At 37.4% G+C, this 18,628-nt stretch overlaps 1 protein-coding gene across 9 annotated transcripts in view; it reads left to right on the top strand.

Annotated features, from left to right (window-relative positions):
* Positions 1-18,628, top strand: part of DOCK7 (dedicator of cytokinesis 7) — a 236,897-nt gene that overhangs the window by 24,687 nt on the left and 193,582 nt on the right. For all 9 annotated transcript variants that reach the window (XM_086717167.1, XM_086717165.1, XM_086717168.1 and 6 more), the window contains exons 2-7: positions 848-953; positions 12,411-12,586; positions 12,775-12,843; positions 17,362-17,491; positions 17,587-17,799; positions 18,144-18,229. In XM_086717167.1, the coding sequence (XP_086573293.1) occupies positions 848-953; positions 12,411-12,586; positions 12,775-12,843; positions 17,362-17,491; positions 17,587-17,799; positions 18,144-18,229 (780 nt within the window). The remainder of the gene's footprint in view (positions 1-847; positions 954-12,410; positions 12,587-12,774; positions 12,844-17,361; positions 17,492-17,586; positions 17,800-18,143; positions 18,230-18,628) is intronic.

Below are 18,628 nucleotides of genomic sequence, written 5' to 3'. Positions count from 1 at the left end.
TTAAAACTAGTTAAGAATTGAATTTGTGGATACAGGACAGAAACAACATTGTGGAAAACAATTTATGTTCACTGACAAGAATTTGGGAAAGGACATGCAAGGCTGGAACCAGGTGATTAGGGTCAGATCGTGGAAAGCCATTAATGCCATAGTATTAAGGTGATTTTCTCTTACTTAAGTAAAAATAGGGAATAGTTTTCTGGGGCATGAATGAAGAGCTAACAATATTAGATAGGAAAGAAGAGTTTTTTCTTCCTAATTCTTTGTTTATAAAATATTTTAGAATTTTATATCTTTAAGATATGCACATTTTAATATATATATCTTATTATAGCTTCTTGCTCTGTCGTAAGCCAAAATATGTTCCCTGAAATGCCATATACAAAAAAAACCTTCTGTAAGTTGGCTTCACTTTTGTGTCCTACATCAGCATAAAGATGTTGTACTGTAATTATAGGCAGTATTTACTGAAATATCTTACAAATTTATGACCCTATTGATACTCTGAGATTTTGTTGGTTTTTAAATGGATATTTAATATACTTAGTTTCTTACCATTTTAAACTAAGTTGTTTTCTTTTTAATTTTTTTATATGTTTATTTCTTTTTGAGGGAGAGAGAGACAGACAGTCGGAATGCAAGCAGGCAAGGGGCAGAGAGAGAGGGAGACACAAAATCTGAAGCAGACTCCAGGCTCTGAGCTGTCAGCACAGAGCCCTATGCGGGACTCGAACTCATGAACCACAAGATTATGACCTGAACTGAAGTTGGACGCTTAACCGACTGAGCCACCCAGGCTCCCCGGTTGTTTCTTTTTAAAATAATATATTTGCTTTCTTTGTTGTAGAACTGTGGCTGCTGAAGTCAGGAAGCAGATCTCTGGACAATACAGTGGTTCTCCCCAACTGCTCAAAAACCTCAACATTGTTGGTAATATATCCCATCATACCACAGTAAGTAGCATATTTAAAATATGGGATGTTACTGGTGTGTTACTGACGAGGCCATGACAAAATAGTGGAAAGACAAGACCAATGGATTTTGCGTTCCATCAGTAGTCTCATAAACTTACTTGTTGCTACCCCTGTCTTTCCTGAAATTTGAGTTGGAGAATAATGTTAGGAGGTGTGATACAGGTGTTGATTTCTGAGTCAACTTTGAAACTTTACATTCAGGATTTATCAACTCTGGAACTTTATAGGTAAGACTTCCCAGATCCAAGGTGATTCATTACAGGAACCTTTAGGAATCTGTTCTAGAAATAGTTACTGAAGGCAGCATTAGATAAATATGTGGATTGTAATATTGTATGTCCCCTTTAATAGAAGGGAATATACAATTATTGAATCATTGCCTTAACCAGGTGCTATGTCAGAGACATAAACATGTTTTTTTCTTTTTTTAAAGTTTTATTTATTTATTTTGAGGGTGAAAGGGGGAGAGGGGTAGGGAGAGAGGGAGAAAGAGAATCCCAAGCAGTCTCTATGCTGTCAGTATAGAGCCTGATGGCCTCCGTCTCACAAACTGAGATCATGACCTGAGCCAGAATCAATAGTTGGATGCTTAACCCACTGAGCCACCCAGGTGGCCCTAAACGTGGGTTTTCTTATTAAGGAAACTGGCATGAGGATAATCAATTTTGATAAAAAATGGATACTTATTAGAGTAAGAATATAAATTAAAACTATGCCTCTATTTGTCAAAAATTAAAAAAGTAGTTAAGAGTGACTTTTGGGGGCACCTGGGTGGCTCAGTCGGTTGAGCATCTGACTTCGGCTCAGGTCATGACCTCGCAGTTCGCGAGTTTGAGCCCCGCATCGGGCTCTGTGCTGACAGCTCAGAGCCTGGAGCCTGCTTTGGATTCTGTGTCTCCCTCTCTTTCTGCCCCTCTCCTGCTCATGCTCTGTCTCTCTCTCTCTTTCTCTCTCTCTTTCTCTGTCAAAAATAAATAAACATCAAAAAAAATTTTGGGGGTGCCTGAGTGGCTCAGTCGGTTAAGCGTCGGACTTCAGCTCAGGTCGTGATCTCACAGTCTCTGAGTTTGAGGCCCACATAAGGCTCTGTGCTGACAGCTCAGAGCCTGGAGCCTGTTTCAGATTCTGTGTCTCTCTCTCTGCCCTTCCCCTGCTCATGCTCTGTCTCTCTCTGTCTCAAAAATAAATAAAAACATTAAAAAAAAAAGTGACTTTGGTGGAATTATGTATTTACACTTATTTTTTTAAAGTTTATTTATTTTTGGAAGAGAGTGCATGCATGCGTGTTCAAGCAGGGCAGGGGCAGAGAGAGAGAGGGAGACAGGATCCAAAGCACGCTCTGCGCTGACAGCAGAGCCCTATGCGGGACTGGAACTCAAAACCGTGAGATCATGACCTGACCTGACCTGACCTGAAGTCAGAGCCTTAACCGACTGAGCCACCCAGGCGCCCTATTAACACTTCGTTTAGGTACTAAACGGTACCAATTATTGAAAAAAGATGGTATGACAGAATATAACAGTTTGATTGCCTTGTAATGACATGTTTATAATGTTTGTGTTTTTAGAAGTTTTAAAGATGAAATTTAATAACAGTTACATGCTGATTGGAGAAACTTTAGAATATATGGATTTCTGGGTGATTTCAATGTACATGGAGGTGATTCTTTTAATACCCTCTCAGAATCTTGAACTCCTTTTCTGTACTGATAACCTATGTCTCGTATCATACCTCAGCTACTCACTTCCATAGTCATACCTTAGATTTGGTCATTATAAATAATTTTAACCCCTTTGTAATCTCAGTTTTATGCTTCTTACTCTCTGGCTACTACATCTTATCTTTCTTGCTCTCTTGTTTTGGTATCCTGACTCCCAGCTGTCTTTCTTTCACCCCCACCAGAATCTAGAATCCATGATTCTACTAACTTTTTCCTGCCCCTCACCTTTCAATGTTTTCTTTTCTTTCCTTACCAAACTTAAATTATTTGTTGATCGTCATAATTACTCTCTTGCATATACATACCCTTGGGTTCCTTAACTTCTCATGTCATCAGCACACCCAGAAGTGCTTTTCAAATCCAGCTCTCTGCTTGTTTCATACCTGCACTTAGCTGAGTGTGGCTCGAGAAAACACAATCCCATTGACTGGTCTCAGTTTGTGACCACTCACTTACGTTGGCTTTAACATTTCCAGGCAAATAGTATATTTTCCTAGTCCATTCATTCTCCTACTGTTTTAGTTGACTTATCCCATGCCCCTAATTGCTGATTCCCATTTTCACTCCTAGGATGACTTGGCTTCATATTGCACTTGTGAAAATCGAAACAGTCAGAAAAGAACTTCCACATACTCCTACCAGCATTTGTGTTCACCGATTGTCATCTGTACCCATGTAGTCTACCTGTTTACTTGTTACTCTAGATGAACCACTAGTGAACAAGTGGAGGGATTAGTTAATCCCTACTTCTCTGTTATTCAAATATAGTACTTTAAGAATTCTCTCTTCTCTTTTATCACCTTTGCTCTTTATTTTCCTGATCATTCCCATCAGTATACAAACATACTATTATTTTTCCCATGAAAAAAAATCCTGCTTTTTTGCCCTACATTTCTACCTGTCCCCAGCCTCCAGTATATCTTTGCTCTTCTTTGCAACACAGTTCCTTCAAAGGGTTGTCAGAGCTTGATGACTGCAATTTTTCTCCTTGCATTCTCACTGGTAAAGTACTTTTTTAAACTATGAGAATCTTTAAACATACACAGAAATAGACTAGTGTAGACAATGTTATTTTCTTACTTAACCACAATGCTGTTATCACACTTAACAAAATTAACAGTAATTCCTTGGTATCATCTTATATACAGTACATGCTAGATTTCTTTGATTATCTCATAAATATCTTCATAGTTGGTTTATTCAAATGGAGATCCAAATAAAATTTATAGATGGGATTTAGTCTTAGATCACTTGTGTTAAAACCAAACCAAAAACAAACAAAGCATTTTCTCCCTCCCCCAACTAGTACTACTACTACTTCTTCTCCTTCTCCTTCTCCTCCTCCTCTTCCTCTTCCTCCTCCTCCTCCTCCTTCTTCTTCTTCTTCTTCTTCTTCAACTTTTTAATTTTTATTTATTTATTTTTTTGAGAGCGAGAAAGAGAGAGAGCAAAGTGGGGAGGGTCAGAGAGAGAGGTAGAGAGAAATCCCAAGCAGGCTCTGGAGTGTCAGTGTAGAGCCTTTTGTGGGACTCGAACTCATGAACTGTGAGATGTTGACCTCAGCCAAAACCAAGAGTCAGATCCTTAACTGACTGAGACACTCAGGCGCCCCTGCCTCCCCCAGCTTCTAACTTTGTTTGATTTTATGCCATTGACTTGTTGAGAAAATCAAATTAGTTGTCTTATAGAATTGCCTGCCTTTTGGATTTTATGTTTGCTTTTTTGTAGACTTGTTTCTGTATCATTTCCTGTAACTGATTAGATTCTGGTTCAACCTTTTTGAAATTTCTTCCCTTATAGACTCGTTCTTCTATCTTCTGTATTTCCTATAACTGATTAGATTCTGTTTTTTTTAACAGCCTTATTGAGTTTTAATTCACATACCAAACAATTCACCCATTTAATTGACAAAATCAGTGGATTTAATATGTTCACAGAAATGTGCAACAGTCTCCACAGTCAATTCAGAACATTTTCATCACCTCAAAAAGAAACTCTTCAGCTTATCACCCTTGTATCCTCCTCTGCCCCAGCCCAAAACAATCTCTGATCAAATACCAGAATTTTTGATGGTGTACCAGAAAGGATTGAAAGAGATCTTAGCACTAAATATGTCAAATTCCAACACGATGATTGTTGAAATAAGACAATATCTTAACATTGCCTGTGAGAGGTTTTGTAGTGTTTCACTATTGCTTCTCATCACCCTTTAACCCTAGGTATTGCCCAGCCACTTTCTTTTATAAAATCATGTTGCAGTCTCTTGCCTTGGGTCAGTGAATACAGGATCTTTCCTTGGAGCCTTGCAAAATAATTTATAATTGTAATCAGTTCATCACCATATTCCAAGACTAACCCAAGCATCTGTCTCTGCTGGGCATCAGAAAGAAGAGAGATAGTTGTATCAAAAATAAATTTGTTTCCATGATCCAAGTCTAACTAATACTGTACCTTGAAAGCCAGTGACCTGTGTGAGTTTGGGGAACAAGATCATTTATCCTATATTTAGTGTTTTAAAGAGAGTGTCATAGCTTCCTTCCCTACCCTAAGACTTACTTTTGATATGGCTGGTCATTCTTTGAGGGAAGATTAATTCTGAATTAGACATATACAAGGACTCCCAAATTTTGTCTTTATTTTCAATGAATAGTCGTTTGTGACACTTTGAATCCTGAAAGGTGTGCTGCCCTGCAAGTAATACCTGGGCAGAGAAGCATTGACTTAAAAAGATTAAAAAAAAGGTTCACTTAAATCTGTCTGTCTGTGTGTCTTTATATCTGTCTATCTATCATCTATCTATCTATCTTTTTGTATAGTATCTATTTGTATTGTGGTAAACTATACATAACATAAAATTGATCATTTTATTTTTTTTTTAATTTTTTTTTCAACATTTATTTATTTTTGGGACAGAGAGAGACAGAGCATGAACGGGGGAGGGGCAGAGAGAGAGGGAGACACAGAATCGGAAACAGGCTCCAGGCTCCGAGCCATCTGCCCAGAGCCTGACGCGGGGCTCGAACTCACGGACTGCGAGATCGTGACCTGGCTGAAGTCGGACGCTTAACCGACTGTGCCACCCAGGCGCCCCTAAAATTGATCATTTTAACCATTTCTAGGTATACAATTCAGTGGCATTAAGCACATTCACAATGTTGTGCAATTATCACCACTGTTACTACTATCCATTGCCAGAAATTTTTCATTATCCCAAGCTGACACCTCGTACTCATGAAATGATAACTCCCTGCTTCCCTCTCTTTCCAGTCCCCAGTTATATTTATTCTATTTCTGTCTCTATCAATTTATCTCCTCTATGTACCACGTAAAGTACCATCATATGATATTTGTCTTTTTGTCTCTGGTGTATTTCACTCAGCAATGCTTCAAAGTTTCATCCATGTTAAGACTGAAGAATATACCATTTTATGTGTATATCACATTTGTTTATCCATTCATCTGTTGATGAACATTGGGTTGTTTGCACCTTTTGGCTGTTGGTAGTATTGCTGCTATGAATACAAGCATACAAGTAATCTGAGTCTTGATTTGCAATTTTTGGGTGGAGTACATAGACATGGAATTAGTAGATCATATGGTAATTCTCTTTTTTGGTATGATATTTTGGGAACATTCAAAACATTTCCAATTTCTTTATATCCTCTCCTGCACTTGTTTTCCAATGATGGATATGAGCTAGTATCTTGTGTTTTTGGTTGCATTTCCCTGATTCCACAAATTGTATTATGTATTTTCATTTAGTTCGGTATATTTTTTAAATTTCACTTTTCAGACTTCTGTGACTCATAGGTTATTTGGAAGTGCATTATTTAGTTTCTAAGTGTTTGGAGATTTTCCTGTTATCTTTCTTTTGCTAATTTCTAATTTGATTATGTTATGGTCAGAGAATACACTCTGATTTCAGGTCTTTTTAAATTTGTTGAGGTTGGTTTTATGCCTCAGGATATGGTCTGTCTTGGTATATGCTTTTTTGGGCTTTTTTTTTTTTTTAATGTTTATTTATTCTGTGAGAGAGACAGCAAGTAGGGGAGGGGCTGAGGGAGAGGGATAGGAGAATCTCTCCTGGGGCTCAATCTCATGACCTTGAGATCAGGACCTGAGCTGAAATCAAGAGTCAGACACTTAACTGACTGAGCCATGCAGGCACCTCTATGCTTTTTGGGGTTTTGAAAAGAGTGTTTATTCTGTTGTTATCGGGTAGACTGTTCTATAAATGTCAGTTAAATCCTGTTAGTTGATGTTGCTGTTGAGTTTTACCATATCCTTGTTGGTTTTCTCTTTGGTTGTCTATCAGTTGTCGAGAGAGAGATGTCTTGAAGTTTCCACTTATAATTGTAGATATGTCTTATTTTTCCTTTCAGTTCTGTTAGTTTTTGTTTCACATAATTTATAGTTATTTAGTACATACATCTTTAAGATTGCTGTGTCTTCATGTTGGATCATAGCTATTATCATCAGATAATGTCCTCCCCCCCTTTTTAAAGTTTATTTATTTATTTTGAGAAAGAGAGAAAGAGAGCGTGCACAAGGAAGGGAGGGTCAGAGAGAGAGAGAGGGAGAAGGAGAGAAAGAATCCCAAGCAGGCTCTGTGCTCCATTCTGCAAACTGTGAGATCATGACCTGAGCTGAGATCAAGAGACGCTTAACTGACTGGGCTACCCAGGTACACTGGTAATGGCCCTTTTTATATACTACTTTGCTTTGCTTTGAAGTCTACTTAACTGATGCTAATACAGTGACTTCTGCTTTCTTTTGATTAATGTCTGTATGGTATATTCTTTTCCATTCCCCTATTTTAACTTCCTTATATTGTCTTATTTGAAGTGAATATTTTGTACACCATACAGGTGGGTCATATTTTAAAATTCATTCTGTCATTCTCTTTTGATTGGTGTATGTAGATCATTTACATTTAATGTTATTATTCTGCTAGGGCTTTAGTCTGCCATTTTAACTTTTGTTTGTTCTCTCTGTTTTTTGTTTTTCTGTTTTTTTTTTAATCTTCCTGTGGGTTACCTGAACATTTTTTATAATTCCATTTTGATTTATCTATAGTGTTATTGATTGCGTATCTTTGTATAGCCTTTTTAATGGTTGCTTAAGATATTATATGCACATAATTTAATCACAAAACTGGTATTGACATTTTACCAATTTAGGTGAAGTCTAGAAATTTTATGTACCTTTCCATCCCTTTACCTTTATTGTACTATATGTAGACCTCCTTAGATAAGCAATAAGAGGAAGAAGTGCCTTGTAAGAGGAAGAAGTGCCTTGTTATTACTGCATATGAGTAGTCCCTATGTGGTCTCCACTGACACTGTGGGGGTGGAAGGCTCATACCTCCCAGGAGGTATGAAAATCTTAGTTCCCTCCTCTGATTTCTGTGATACCGTGCTTGGTGAGGAGTGTTGGATGCCTTGTTACAGCTTTGTGAGGGTGAAGTCTAGCTTTCCACTTGGCCTTGCTTGTGTAGATAGGGTGGGTCCACAGTTTTTCACATTGTGTTTGGCTGCAGTAGAGTGATTATTGTCTAAAACTTTTTTTTTTTTTTTTATTTTTTTTTTCAACGTTTATTTATTTTTGGGACAGAGAGAGACAGAGCATGAACGGGGGAGGGGCAGAGAGAGAGGGAGACACAGAATCGGAAACAGGCTCCAGGCTCCGAGCCATCAGCTCAGAGCCTGACGCGGGGCTCGAACTCACGGACCGCGAGATCGTGACCTGGCTGAAGTCGGACGCTTAACCGACTGCGCCACCCAGGCACCCCTGTCTAAAACTTTTCTATTTTGCTTTGTTGCCCCTTTCTTGGTCCTTTGGCTGGGAAGAACAGGATTTTGTTGGGGCTTCCGCTAACCCCAGCTTGCATCATCTTTTTTGGTGTTTCTGGTTTGTGAGCTTTTCTAGCTACAATTCTGGAGTACATAAGGCAAAAAGAAATTTTAGGTAACCCACTGTTGTGCCATTCCTTGCATTCCAAGATCCCTGCTGATTTGCCTTTTTCTCTACCTTTTAGAGTCTTGAAAAAAATGTTTATTTTAGAAAGAGAAAAAGAGACAGACAGACAGGGTGTGAGCAGGGGAGGAGAAAAAAGTGAGAGGGAGACACAGAAGCTGAAGCAGGCTCCCGGCTCTGAGCTGTCAGCACAGAGTCTAATGTGGGGCTCGAACCCATGAACCATGAGATCATGACCTGAGTTGAAGTCAGAAGCTTTTAACCAACTGAGCCACTCAGGGGCCCCATACAGTCTTTTTTTTTTTTCAGTTTATTTATTCCGAGATAGACAGAGACTGTGCATGAATAGGGGAGGGGCAGAGAGAGAAGGAAAGAGAGAGAATCCCAAGCAGGCTCCGCACTGCCAGCACAGAGACCAACACTGGGCTCAAACTCATGAAACGGTGAGATTATGACCTGAGCCGAAACCAGGAGTCGGACGTGTAACTGACTGAGCCAGCCAGCTGCCCTTGGAGTCTTCTGATGTTTATTTTATATAGACTGTCCAGGGTTTGTAGTTTTAATTAGTGGGAAGAATAGGGAAAAATATGTCTACTCCATCTGCCAGGAAGTGGAAGTGTGTCTTTTGTGACTTTGAGTGTTTAACACTTTTTTATGTGCTAACTGGCCATTCCTCTATCTTCCTTTGTGAATGTCTTATCAGCTTTTCTCCCCCATTTGAGAGGTGGTTTGTTCTGTTATTATTGAGATGTAGGACTTTTTTTTTTTATACTAAAAAAAATTTTTTTTTGATGTTTATTTATTTTTGAGAGAGAGAGAGAGAGAGAGACAGAGCATGAACAGGGGAGGGTCAGAGAGAGAAGGAGATACAGAATCCGAAGCAGTCTCCAGGCTCCAATCTGTTAGCACAGAGCCCAACATGGGGCCGAACTCACAAACTGTGAGATCATGACCTGAGCCGAAGTCGGAAGCTCAACCAACTGAGCCACCCAGGCGCCCCGAGATGTAGGACTTCTTCATATATTCTAGACACCAATCTCTTGTTAAATATGTTTTGTGAATATTTTCTCTCAGTGGGGCTTGTCTGTTCATTTTCTTAACTGTCTTTAGATATATCAGATTTTTCTTTTATGATTATTTCTATGTCATGTCTAAGAAACTTTTGCTTACTCCCAAATCATGAAGATGTTCTCCTATGTTTCCTTCTAGCAGTTTTATGGTTTTAGTGTTTATATTTATGTCTATGATCCATCTCAGTTTGAATATATTGTGATGTAAGGATGGAGATTCATTCCCCCCAATATAGATATCCAGTTTTTTCAGCAATTTGGTTGAAAAATATTCCATTTCCCTATTGAATTGCTTCTTTCCCTGTATTAAGAACACCATGATAGTATATTATGTACTTGAGAGAATAGGTAAGATAGGATGCTTATGAGAGAAAACCCATGAATTTAAGAACTTGAAGACCCCCCCCCCCCCCGCTTTTTTTAAGTAGACTCCATGCCCAACGTGGGGCTTGAACTCACAACCCTGAGATTGAGAGTTGCCTGCTCTACCAACTGAGCCAGCTAGGCACCCCTTGAAGACGCATTTTAAAATTTTGCTCTGTCATTTGTGGCTCCTGTATTTTCAGGAGTTTGACTTCTTTGAGCACAAATGCCTTTATTTGTAGAATTGAAATACTGATTGTCTCTAGCTTACAGGGTTTAGGAGAGTTTGAATAAAAACACATGTAATGATAATAATAGCTACTGTCTTTGAGTGTTTATGATATGCTAGTTATTTATTGTTTTACTTAACTGTCTTTAAAATGTTGCTTTACCTGTTGCTAGTTGTTCAGTCCAAAGCAGCATAGATTAATGCACCTCTATTTAGTAACATATACCTGCAAGTCTCAGTGTTTTTATCCAGTTGAACATCCTGTGAAATTACATGTTCATATTTTCATTGTTCTACAACTGCACATTTGTTATATAATTCTTCATGGTTTTTTGTTTTTGTTTTTTTTTTTTTTAATTTTTTTTTTCAACGTTTATTTTATTTTTGGGACAGAGAGAGACAGAGCATGAACGGGGGAGGGGCAGAGAGAGAGGGAGACACAGAATTGGAAACAGGCTCCAGGCTCTGAGCCATCAGCCCAGAGCCTGACGCGGGGCTCGAACTCATGGACCGCGAGATCGTGACCTGGCTGAAGTCGGACGCTTAACCAACTGCGCCACCCAGGCGCCCCTAATTCTTCATGGTTTTGCTTGAAAATTTTTTCTTGTGTCAGATAGGAAATAGAGTATCTTATTAAAAAGTATAATTTCATTGTGGCTAAGGAATTCCGCGAATATTCTATTATTGCTAATAGATACTTTTACTATTAGTTTCCTGTGGCTGCTGGAACAAATTACCACAAACTGTGTGGCTTAAAACAACAGAAATTTATTCTCTCACAGTACTGGAGTCCAGATCCTGATATCAGTGGGAAGAAATCAAGGTTTTGGTGAAGTTATATACACTCCCTTCAGAGGCTTCCTTCAGAATCAGTTCCTTGCCTCATTCAGATTTTGGTGGCTGCTTGAGGCCATATCACTTCTAAGGCCAGAATCTTCAAATTTCTCTTTGCTGTGTCTTCATATGGCTTTCTCCTCTGTGTGGTCCAAATAGCCTCTGTCTTCATATGAAGATACATATGATTGCACTTAGGACCCACTCATATAATCCAGAATAATATCCCCATTTTAAGATCCTTAATCATATCTTCAAATACCCTTTTATTTGTATTTATTTTTTATTTTTTGTCATCTAAGGTCCATGGGTTGGGATGTGGAGATCTTTGGAGGACCATTTTCAGCCTACCACAGACTGGTTAATGTAGTTTTACTAGAATAATTAACAATAACAACCAATAAGGTAAAAGCGCTGCTTAGAAACTTAGCAATGACAATTTCAAAGATATAAAAAACAAAAAAAGAATCCTTCTGAAGAGCATTTTGTCACTGTATTCTAAAACTGTTAATTATCTTTACCAATTTTATGTGAGGGGAATGGGCAAAATCTAAGCCAGAAGATTATAGTTAACCCAAAGAATAAACAAGTAGAAGGCGGCCAACACTTTGTGGTTTCTTTAGTGCATCTGACTGAACTTCTGCTGACATTTTATTTTATCCTTTTTTTTTTTTTTTTTATGTTTATTTTTGAGAAACAGAGCATGAGTGAGGGAGGGGCAGAGTGAGAGGGGGACAGAGGATCTGAAGCAGGCTCTGCACGGACAGTGGCAAGCCCCATGCCGGGGTCAAACTTACCAACCGTGAGATCATGACCTGAGCTGAAGTCAGATGCTCAACTGACTGAGCTACCCAAGTACCCCTTATTATATTTTTTAAAATGTTTATTTATTTATTTTGAGAGAGACACAGTGTGTGTGTATGCATGCACGTGTGTGAGTGGGGGAGGGGCAGAGAGAGAGAGCGAGCCCAAACGGGCTCCGAGCTGTCAGCACAGAGTCCACTATGGGGCTCGATCTCAGAAACTGTGAGTTCATGACCTGAGCTGAAAACAAGAGTCTGGTGCTTAATAGACTGAGCCACCCAGGTGCCCCTCTGCTGACATTTTAGAAGTAACGTTTAGAAATGACTACAAACATGTGTATTTTTTAAAATAATAAATTTCTTTTGCTTAAAGTGTAAAATTTTCACATCCACCTCTTCTTTTCTACTCACCTCTCACACCCATCCCTCTTTATAAAATAGGTGCCCCTTACTGAAGCAGTGGATCCGGTGGATTTGGAAGAATACCTCATTACTCATCCTTTAGCTGTGGATTCTGGGCCTTTAAGGGATTTGATTGAATTCCCTCCAGATGACATTGAAGTTGTTTATAATCCTAGGGACTGTAGAACCCTTGTTTCAGCTGTACCTGAAGAAAGGTAAGGAGACATTTATCTATTTTTGATTTTAGTGTAACTGGAAAGATTACCTTTCTTGATTTTACTTGGGTCATATTTCTTGTGGTGGTGGTGTTTCCTATTATATGACCATGAACTGCAGCAACCAAATTCACAGACATCGATGCTTTCCTTACTAAATTACCAATGTATTTTCTTTTTTGAAATAGTGAAATGGATCCACATGTTAGAGATTGTATAAGAAGTTATACAGAAGACTGGGCAATTGTGATCAGAAAGTAAGTCATATATTTATTATAACATTAAAAAATACTGAGTAGGATGTATAAATGTATTAAGGTAGATTAATAATAATTATGAGACCTGGAGCACCTGGGTGGCTTAGTTGGTTGAGCTTCTGACTTCAGCTCAGGTCATAATCTCCTGGTTCATGAATTCAAGCCCCACATTGGGCTTGCTGCTGTCAATGCAGAGCCCTCTTCAGACCCTCCTCTGTCCCTCTCCCACTTGCTCTCTGTCAAACATAAATAAAACTTAAAAAAAAAAAAATTATGAGACCTGAAAATTCATTTGAAAAAACAGTTGAAGAAGCAAGAAGAACCTTTTGTTTATAGATATGTTCTGCTTAGGAGTTCTGCAGTTATGGCTGCTTACTTCACTTACTTTCCTTGTAAAACAATATGTTTGTCAGTAGTATTTCTGTATTATCATAGGTCATTAATAACTAATAATATATAATTATAATAACTTATAGTCTAATTCTTTTGGGAATTCATGGGTAGGTATTGATGAATAATTTGTATTTCTCAAAAAGAATCCAGTTTATTGAAACACGTTAAATTGAATAGCCTGTTTTCTAGATCAAGCTGTTTGAAAGGCCTCTACCCTTTATTAACTAACTAAATATTTATAGATCCTTGACTTGTACGTCTAATCAGGTAAATATTTTTAAAAAATAATGTTTTGTTCTCCCACAAAATTTATTTTTCTAATGGATGGTATTTGAGATATCAAATCAGATTAAGAAATAAAAGTTTCCTTTGCTAATTTTAATTTGCATAATTAAAAGTCTTCATACTGAAAATTCTTAGCCTTATTTTATTTTTCTAAAGGAAATATAATGACTGAAGTAGTGGGGAATTCTGTTATGACATAGTTTTCAAAAATGAAGTTATCTGTGCTAACTTGTACTAGCAACAGTGATGTATCCTTTGCTTATTGTTTTGTCCTTATGGCTGCTGTCTTATTTCACTGGGTTTAATATTATGTTAAGCATCACTTGGGGATACTGCTGACATGCTTTTTAGTTTTAGTGTGACCTAATAAAAGCCAGTCTGTTACCCTTTATAAAGAAGAGCTGTTTTTATGAACTTACAATTTTGATAAGGATTTCAATAACTAGATTTATTAGTGAATAAAACTGTTTCTCTGTCAAATAACTCAAAAATCTTTACTTCTATGCATGTATGTTGAAAACTTCTAATCAGAAATCTTAATATAATATAAACATTAATCTCAGAATCATGGAGTCTGCTACTTAACTCCCATCATGGGGTGCTGACCTTGGTTTAGACAAAGAGGTAAGGTAGTTAACATTTTTGGGTACTTACTATGTGTAGGGCATTTTATTGGGCACTTTATCTCAGTTAAGTTTCCAATAGATAAGATTGTTCAGGCTCAGAGCAGTTAAGTAACGTCTTTGAGGTCCCACAACCAGAAAATAGGATAGCCAAGATTAGAAGCTAGGAGCATCAGATTCTAATGCTTACATTTTTTCTGTTACGTCAGATATTATTTATTATTGGTGGTATAGTAAATGGCAAAGGGGGTACTTTTATCGGACTACAAGTTTTAAAGTATCCCTGAAAGATAGAAGATAGGTGTGATTGGAACATAAGAGGAAACCATAATGCAGAATAATCTAAGGAGAAGATATATGAAGAAGCCTTGGTAGCACTTTAAGCTCAGAAACAGTGAATTGAGGCAATGGAAGGGAGACCTCGGGTAACTGTTTGACATTCGGTTACTTTGAAATCCCCTGTACCCTGTTTATACAGGAGTGGCTGCTGCAGAGGTATCTGCCTCATTTTTAGAGCATCTATTATGGGTCTTGAGCTGTTAACATAGTGGCCAGGGTGGGCATGCCATGGAAGAAGAAGGAGCCCTTCATACCCGGAAAAGTAGATACTGGCAGATTCTGCCTGGCAGCATGATTTGCTTCTTCTCCACAACCACCGGATATGGGGTGAGCGAGGCAGATACAGTATTTCCAGACAGATATGGGGTTATAAATTTAAAAATGAACACAGAACCCAAAATTGCCAACTATTTGATGAAGATCAGCATGCTTCAAAAGAATTATCAAACTACAAATAACAGAACTAACAATTGAAATTTGGCAATAGAGCGGCGCCTGGGTGGCTCAGTCAGTTGAATGTCCACCTTCAGCTCAGGTCATGTTCTCACGGCTCATAAGTGTGAGCCCTGCGCCGGGCTCTGTGCTGACAGCTCAGAGCCTGGTGCCTGCTTTGGATTCTGTGTCCATCTCTCTGCTCCTCCCCTGCTCGTGCACTGTCTCTCTTTCTCTCAAATATAAATAAACATTAAAACATATATATATCCTCAAGGAGACATGAAAGGATATGGTAATCGTGTAAAAATCAACTAGTTATCTTTGGAAATTAATATTTGATTCAGCAAAAACATAAAAAACTCAGCAGATGGTCTTATTGGCAAAGTGGACATCATGACCAAAGGGTGGAATAGTAAGCCAAAAGGTATGGTGGAGGTAACTCTTATGGAGAAAAAAAACGTAGGGTGAGGGGGATGGGGAGAGCCAAGAAGAGGGGCTGAATTTCCTACTTTGTAGAACTAATCAGAAGAGACCTTACTAATAAGGTGAATTTGAGCCAAGACCTGAAGGGAGTAAGGAAGTGAGCCCTTTGGATTTCAGGAATGTATTAGGCAGAGGGGAGAACAGCATATGCAAAGGCTCCATACTGGAAGCATGCTAGGGGTGTTCAAAGAATAGCAAAGAGGTCAATGTGACTGGAATAGAATAAATGAGGGAGAGAATGCTGAGATATGAGGTCATAACAATGGTGGTGTGTGTATGGGGTTGGATGGGTAATCCTGTAGAGTCTTATCATAGCAACCAGCCGGAGGTCAGAGTGTTAATTTATAAGAGTATTGATTGGGGCACCTGGGTGGCTCAGCTAGTTAAGCATCTGACTCTTAGTTTCGGCTCAGGTCATGATCTCATAGTTCATGAGTTCCAGCCCTGTGTTGTGCTCTGCGTTGACAGCATAGAGCTTGCTTGGGATCCTCTCTCTCTCTCTCTCTCTCTCTCTCTCTCTCTCTCTCTCTCTCTCAAAATAAATAAATAAATAAACTTAAAAAAAAGAAGCTTTAAGAAAAAAGAGTATTGATCATGAATCATGTCATTCTCAGCTCTTTTGAATTTTATACTGCCAATTAATTTTTTAGGACATAAAGGAGGCAGAATGCAACACATTTCTTTTATTAGAGCAGCTTAGACATGCAACTTCACAAATTAAGGCACTTTAAAAATTTCATGAAAGAGTAAAACATCTGCTTTTGAGTAATACCTTTTATGTTATTACACTGAATATCATTATTTTAGTTCTTCCAGAGGAAAATGCTGTCTTTTATTTTGTGATTATGCAGTGATATGATCGTGTAGCTGCTATTTTAATATCTTTAACAACAAGACACAATATGAATGATTCATATCAAGTGTGATTCCTTACTATTTCATAAATTCACTGGTGGCAAGAACCATATCATCCTCTGGTAATCATAATTGTTTTTGCTCCAATTAAAAATTTCCCCAGTTGGGCTATATGAAGTGTGGAACAGTAATTGCTCTTGGATCTTGGTGTCTGTTGAATGCTCTTGGATATTGGGTTTTTAGGCAAGAAGGTTACATTAATTTCAGAGTTATTCTAAGTCTAATACATATATTACGTAACAATATATGTTACGTAATATATGTATGCAGTGGTGGAGATCTTGCTGTTTTTCATTTTAAAAGTCTGCAGCCTTAGGGGCACCCAGGTGGCTCAGTCAGTTGAGCATCCAACTTCGGCTCAGGTCATGATCTCCCTGTTCCTGAGTTTGAGCCTGTGTCAGCTCAGAGCCTAGAGCCTGTTTCAAATTCTTTGTCTCCCTCTCTCTCTCTGACCTTCCCCCACTTGCGCTCTGTCTCTCACTCTCTCAAAAATAAAAATAAACATTAAAAAAATTTTTTTTAAAGTCTGCAGTTTTAGCTTGTTTAAGATCATTTATACATAATGAGATATAGGAACTTTTTTGGCTATTTGAAATTTTAAGATTCAGTGCTTTATATTTTTCTGCCTTTAAAAAATTTACATTGTTATGAATGTAATACATATTTTCTACTCTCTCATTTTATTCTTTAACCTGGTTTCTCATTCTTTCTTTTTACTGAAAAGAAAAAAGTTCTCTGAATTGAAAGTACAACTCTGAATTGAAAGTACAGCTTAAGTTATATATACATGGTTCCCATGGAAAGAAGGAGAATATAATTTACTTCTGGAATCTCATTATCTGTTCTCTAGTTGAAATAAAGGAACTGTGAATGGAAGTCTTCCTGATCGATCACTCTAGTTATATGTTTGACACAATCAAAACTGCTGGGATGTATCCTTATTAATGTAAAGAAGTAATACAGAGAACAGTGGGCTTATTACATCGTGATGAAAATGAAAAATTTCCAAAAACTGATATGTATTTAACTATTTTATTTTGAATAGATATCATAAACTGGGAACAGGATTTAATCCTAATACATTAGATAAACAGAAAGAAAGGCAAAAAGGTTTGCCAAAACAGGTCTTTGAATCTGATGAAGCTCCAGATGGCAACAACTACCAGGATGAGCAAGTAATACTTTTATTTTTAAATTATTACAAGAAATTATTTTAAAGTAGTTTATTTTTTAATTTCTTAATTAATATATTTAATGTTTTGCATGACAGGATGATCTTAAAAGACGTTCAATGTCAATAGATGATACTCCAAGGGGTAGCTGGGCCTGCAGTATTTTTGACTTGAAAAATTCGCTTCCTGATGCTCTGCTTCCTAATTTACTTGATCGAACACCCAATGAAGAAATAGACCGTCAGAATGATGACCAAAGGAAATCAAACCGTCACAAGGAACTCTTTGCTCTGCACCCATCACCAGATGAGGTATAGATGTTTATATATAAAGAAGCAGATGATTATTAAGATAGATATTTTGGGAATATCACATAAAGTATTCTAATAATATAGGGAATAAAACAACTGAAACATAGGTATAACTTTTAGTAAATGAAGTATATATATTATGCTTAATATATAACAATATAATTTCTATGAATTGAGCACATTTAGGATCTAATGAGTTCTCTTTGAGGGTAAATTGGTCCTTATTTTCTCTGCTCAGTTGTGAAGACTAAAAGTATTAGATTAATAAAATAAGTTTTTAGAAAATTATAAAGGGTTGACATATGATAAGAATGTTCATTTTAGTATTGCTTGTCAATTTGTAGGAAGAGCCAATAGAACGACTTAGTGTTCCTGATGTGCCCAAAGAGCATTTTGGTCAAAGACTTCTTGTAAAATGTTTATCACTCAAGTGAGTATTTATTTTGTTTACTGTATAGCTTTTATTTTTCAAATAACATTTTGAGTATTAGTATAACAAAATCCTAGTAGATTTTATGCTTGTATTTGTGTCCTTTTGAGAAGTATTGTTCTTCTGTACGTAATTTTAAATGCTACTAAGCATTAAAACTATTGTATGAAGGTAAGCTTTAAGAACATTTTTGGCTCACAGGTGAAGATGACTTTTTGTCACAGCTATATAATTAGTCTTAAAACTTGAACAAAAATTTGCTGAATTTCTTGTGTTTACCAGACACTGTACTTGGCTTGGGGAACATAAAGGCAAAGTATCTTTTCCCTTAAAGACTTGATTATACAAGCCTACATGGTAGGCTTTGTGGGTGTTTTGAAGATTCTGAGTTTATATATT

The sequence above is a fragment of the Puma concolor genome, chromosome C1 (genome assembly GCF_028749965.1).
Source record: "Puma concolor isolate L17-30 chromosome C1, mPumCon1.1.hap2, whole genome shotgun sequence".
In the NCBI taxonomy this organism is placed as follows: Eukaryota; Metazoa; Chordata; class Mammalia; order Carnivora; family Felidae; genus Puma; species Puma concolor.
This window is presented reverse-complemented; position numbering and strand designations above follow the sequence as displayed.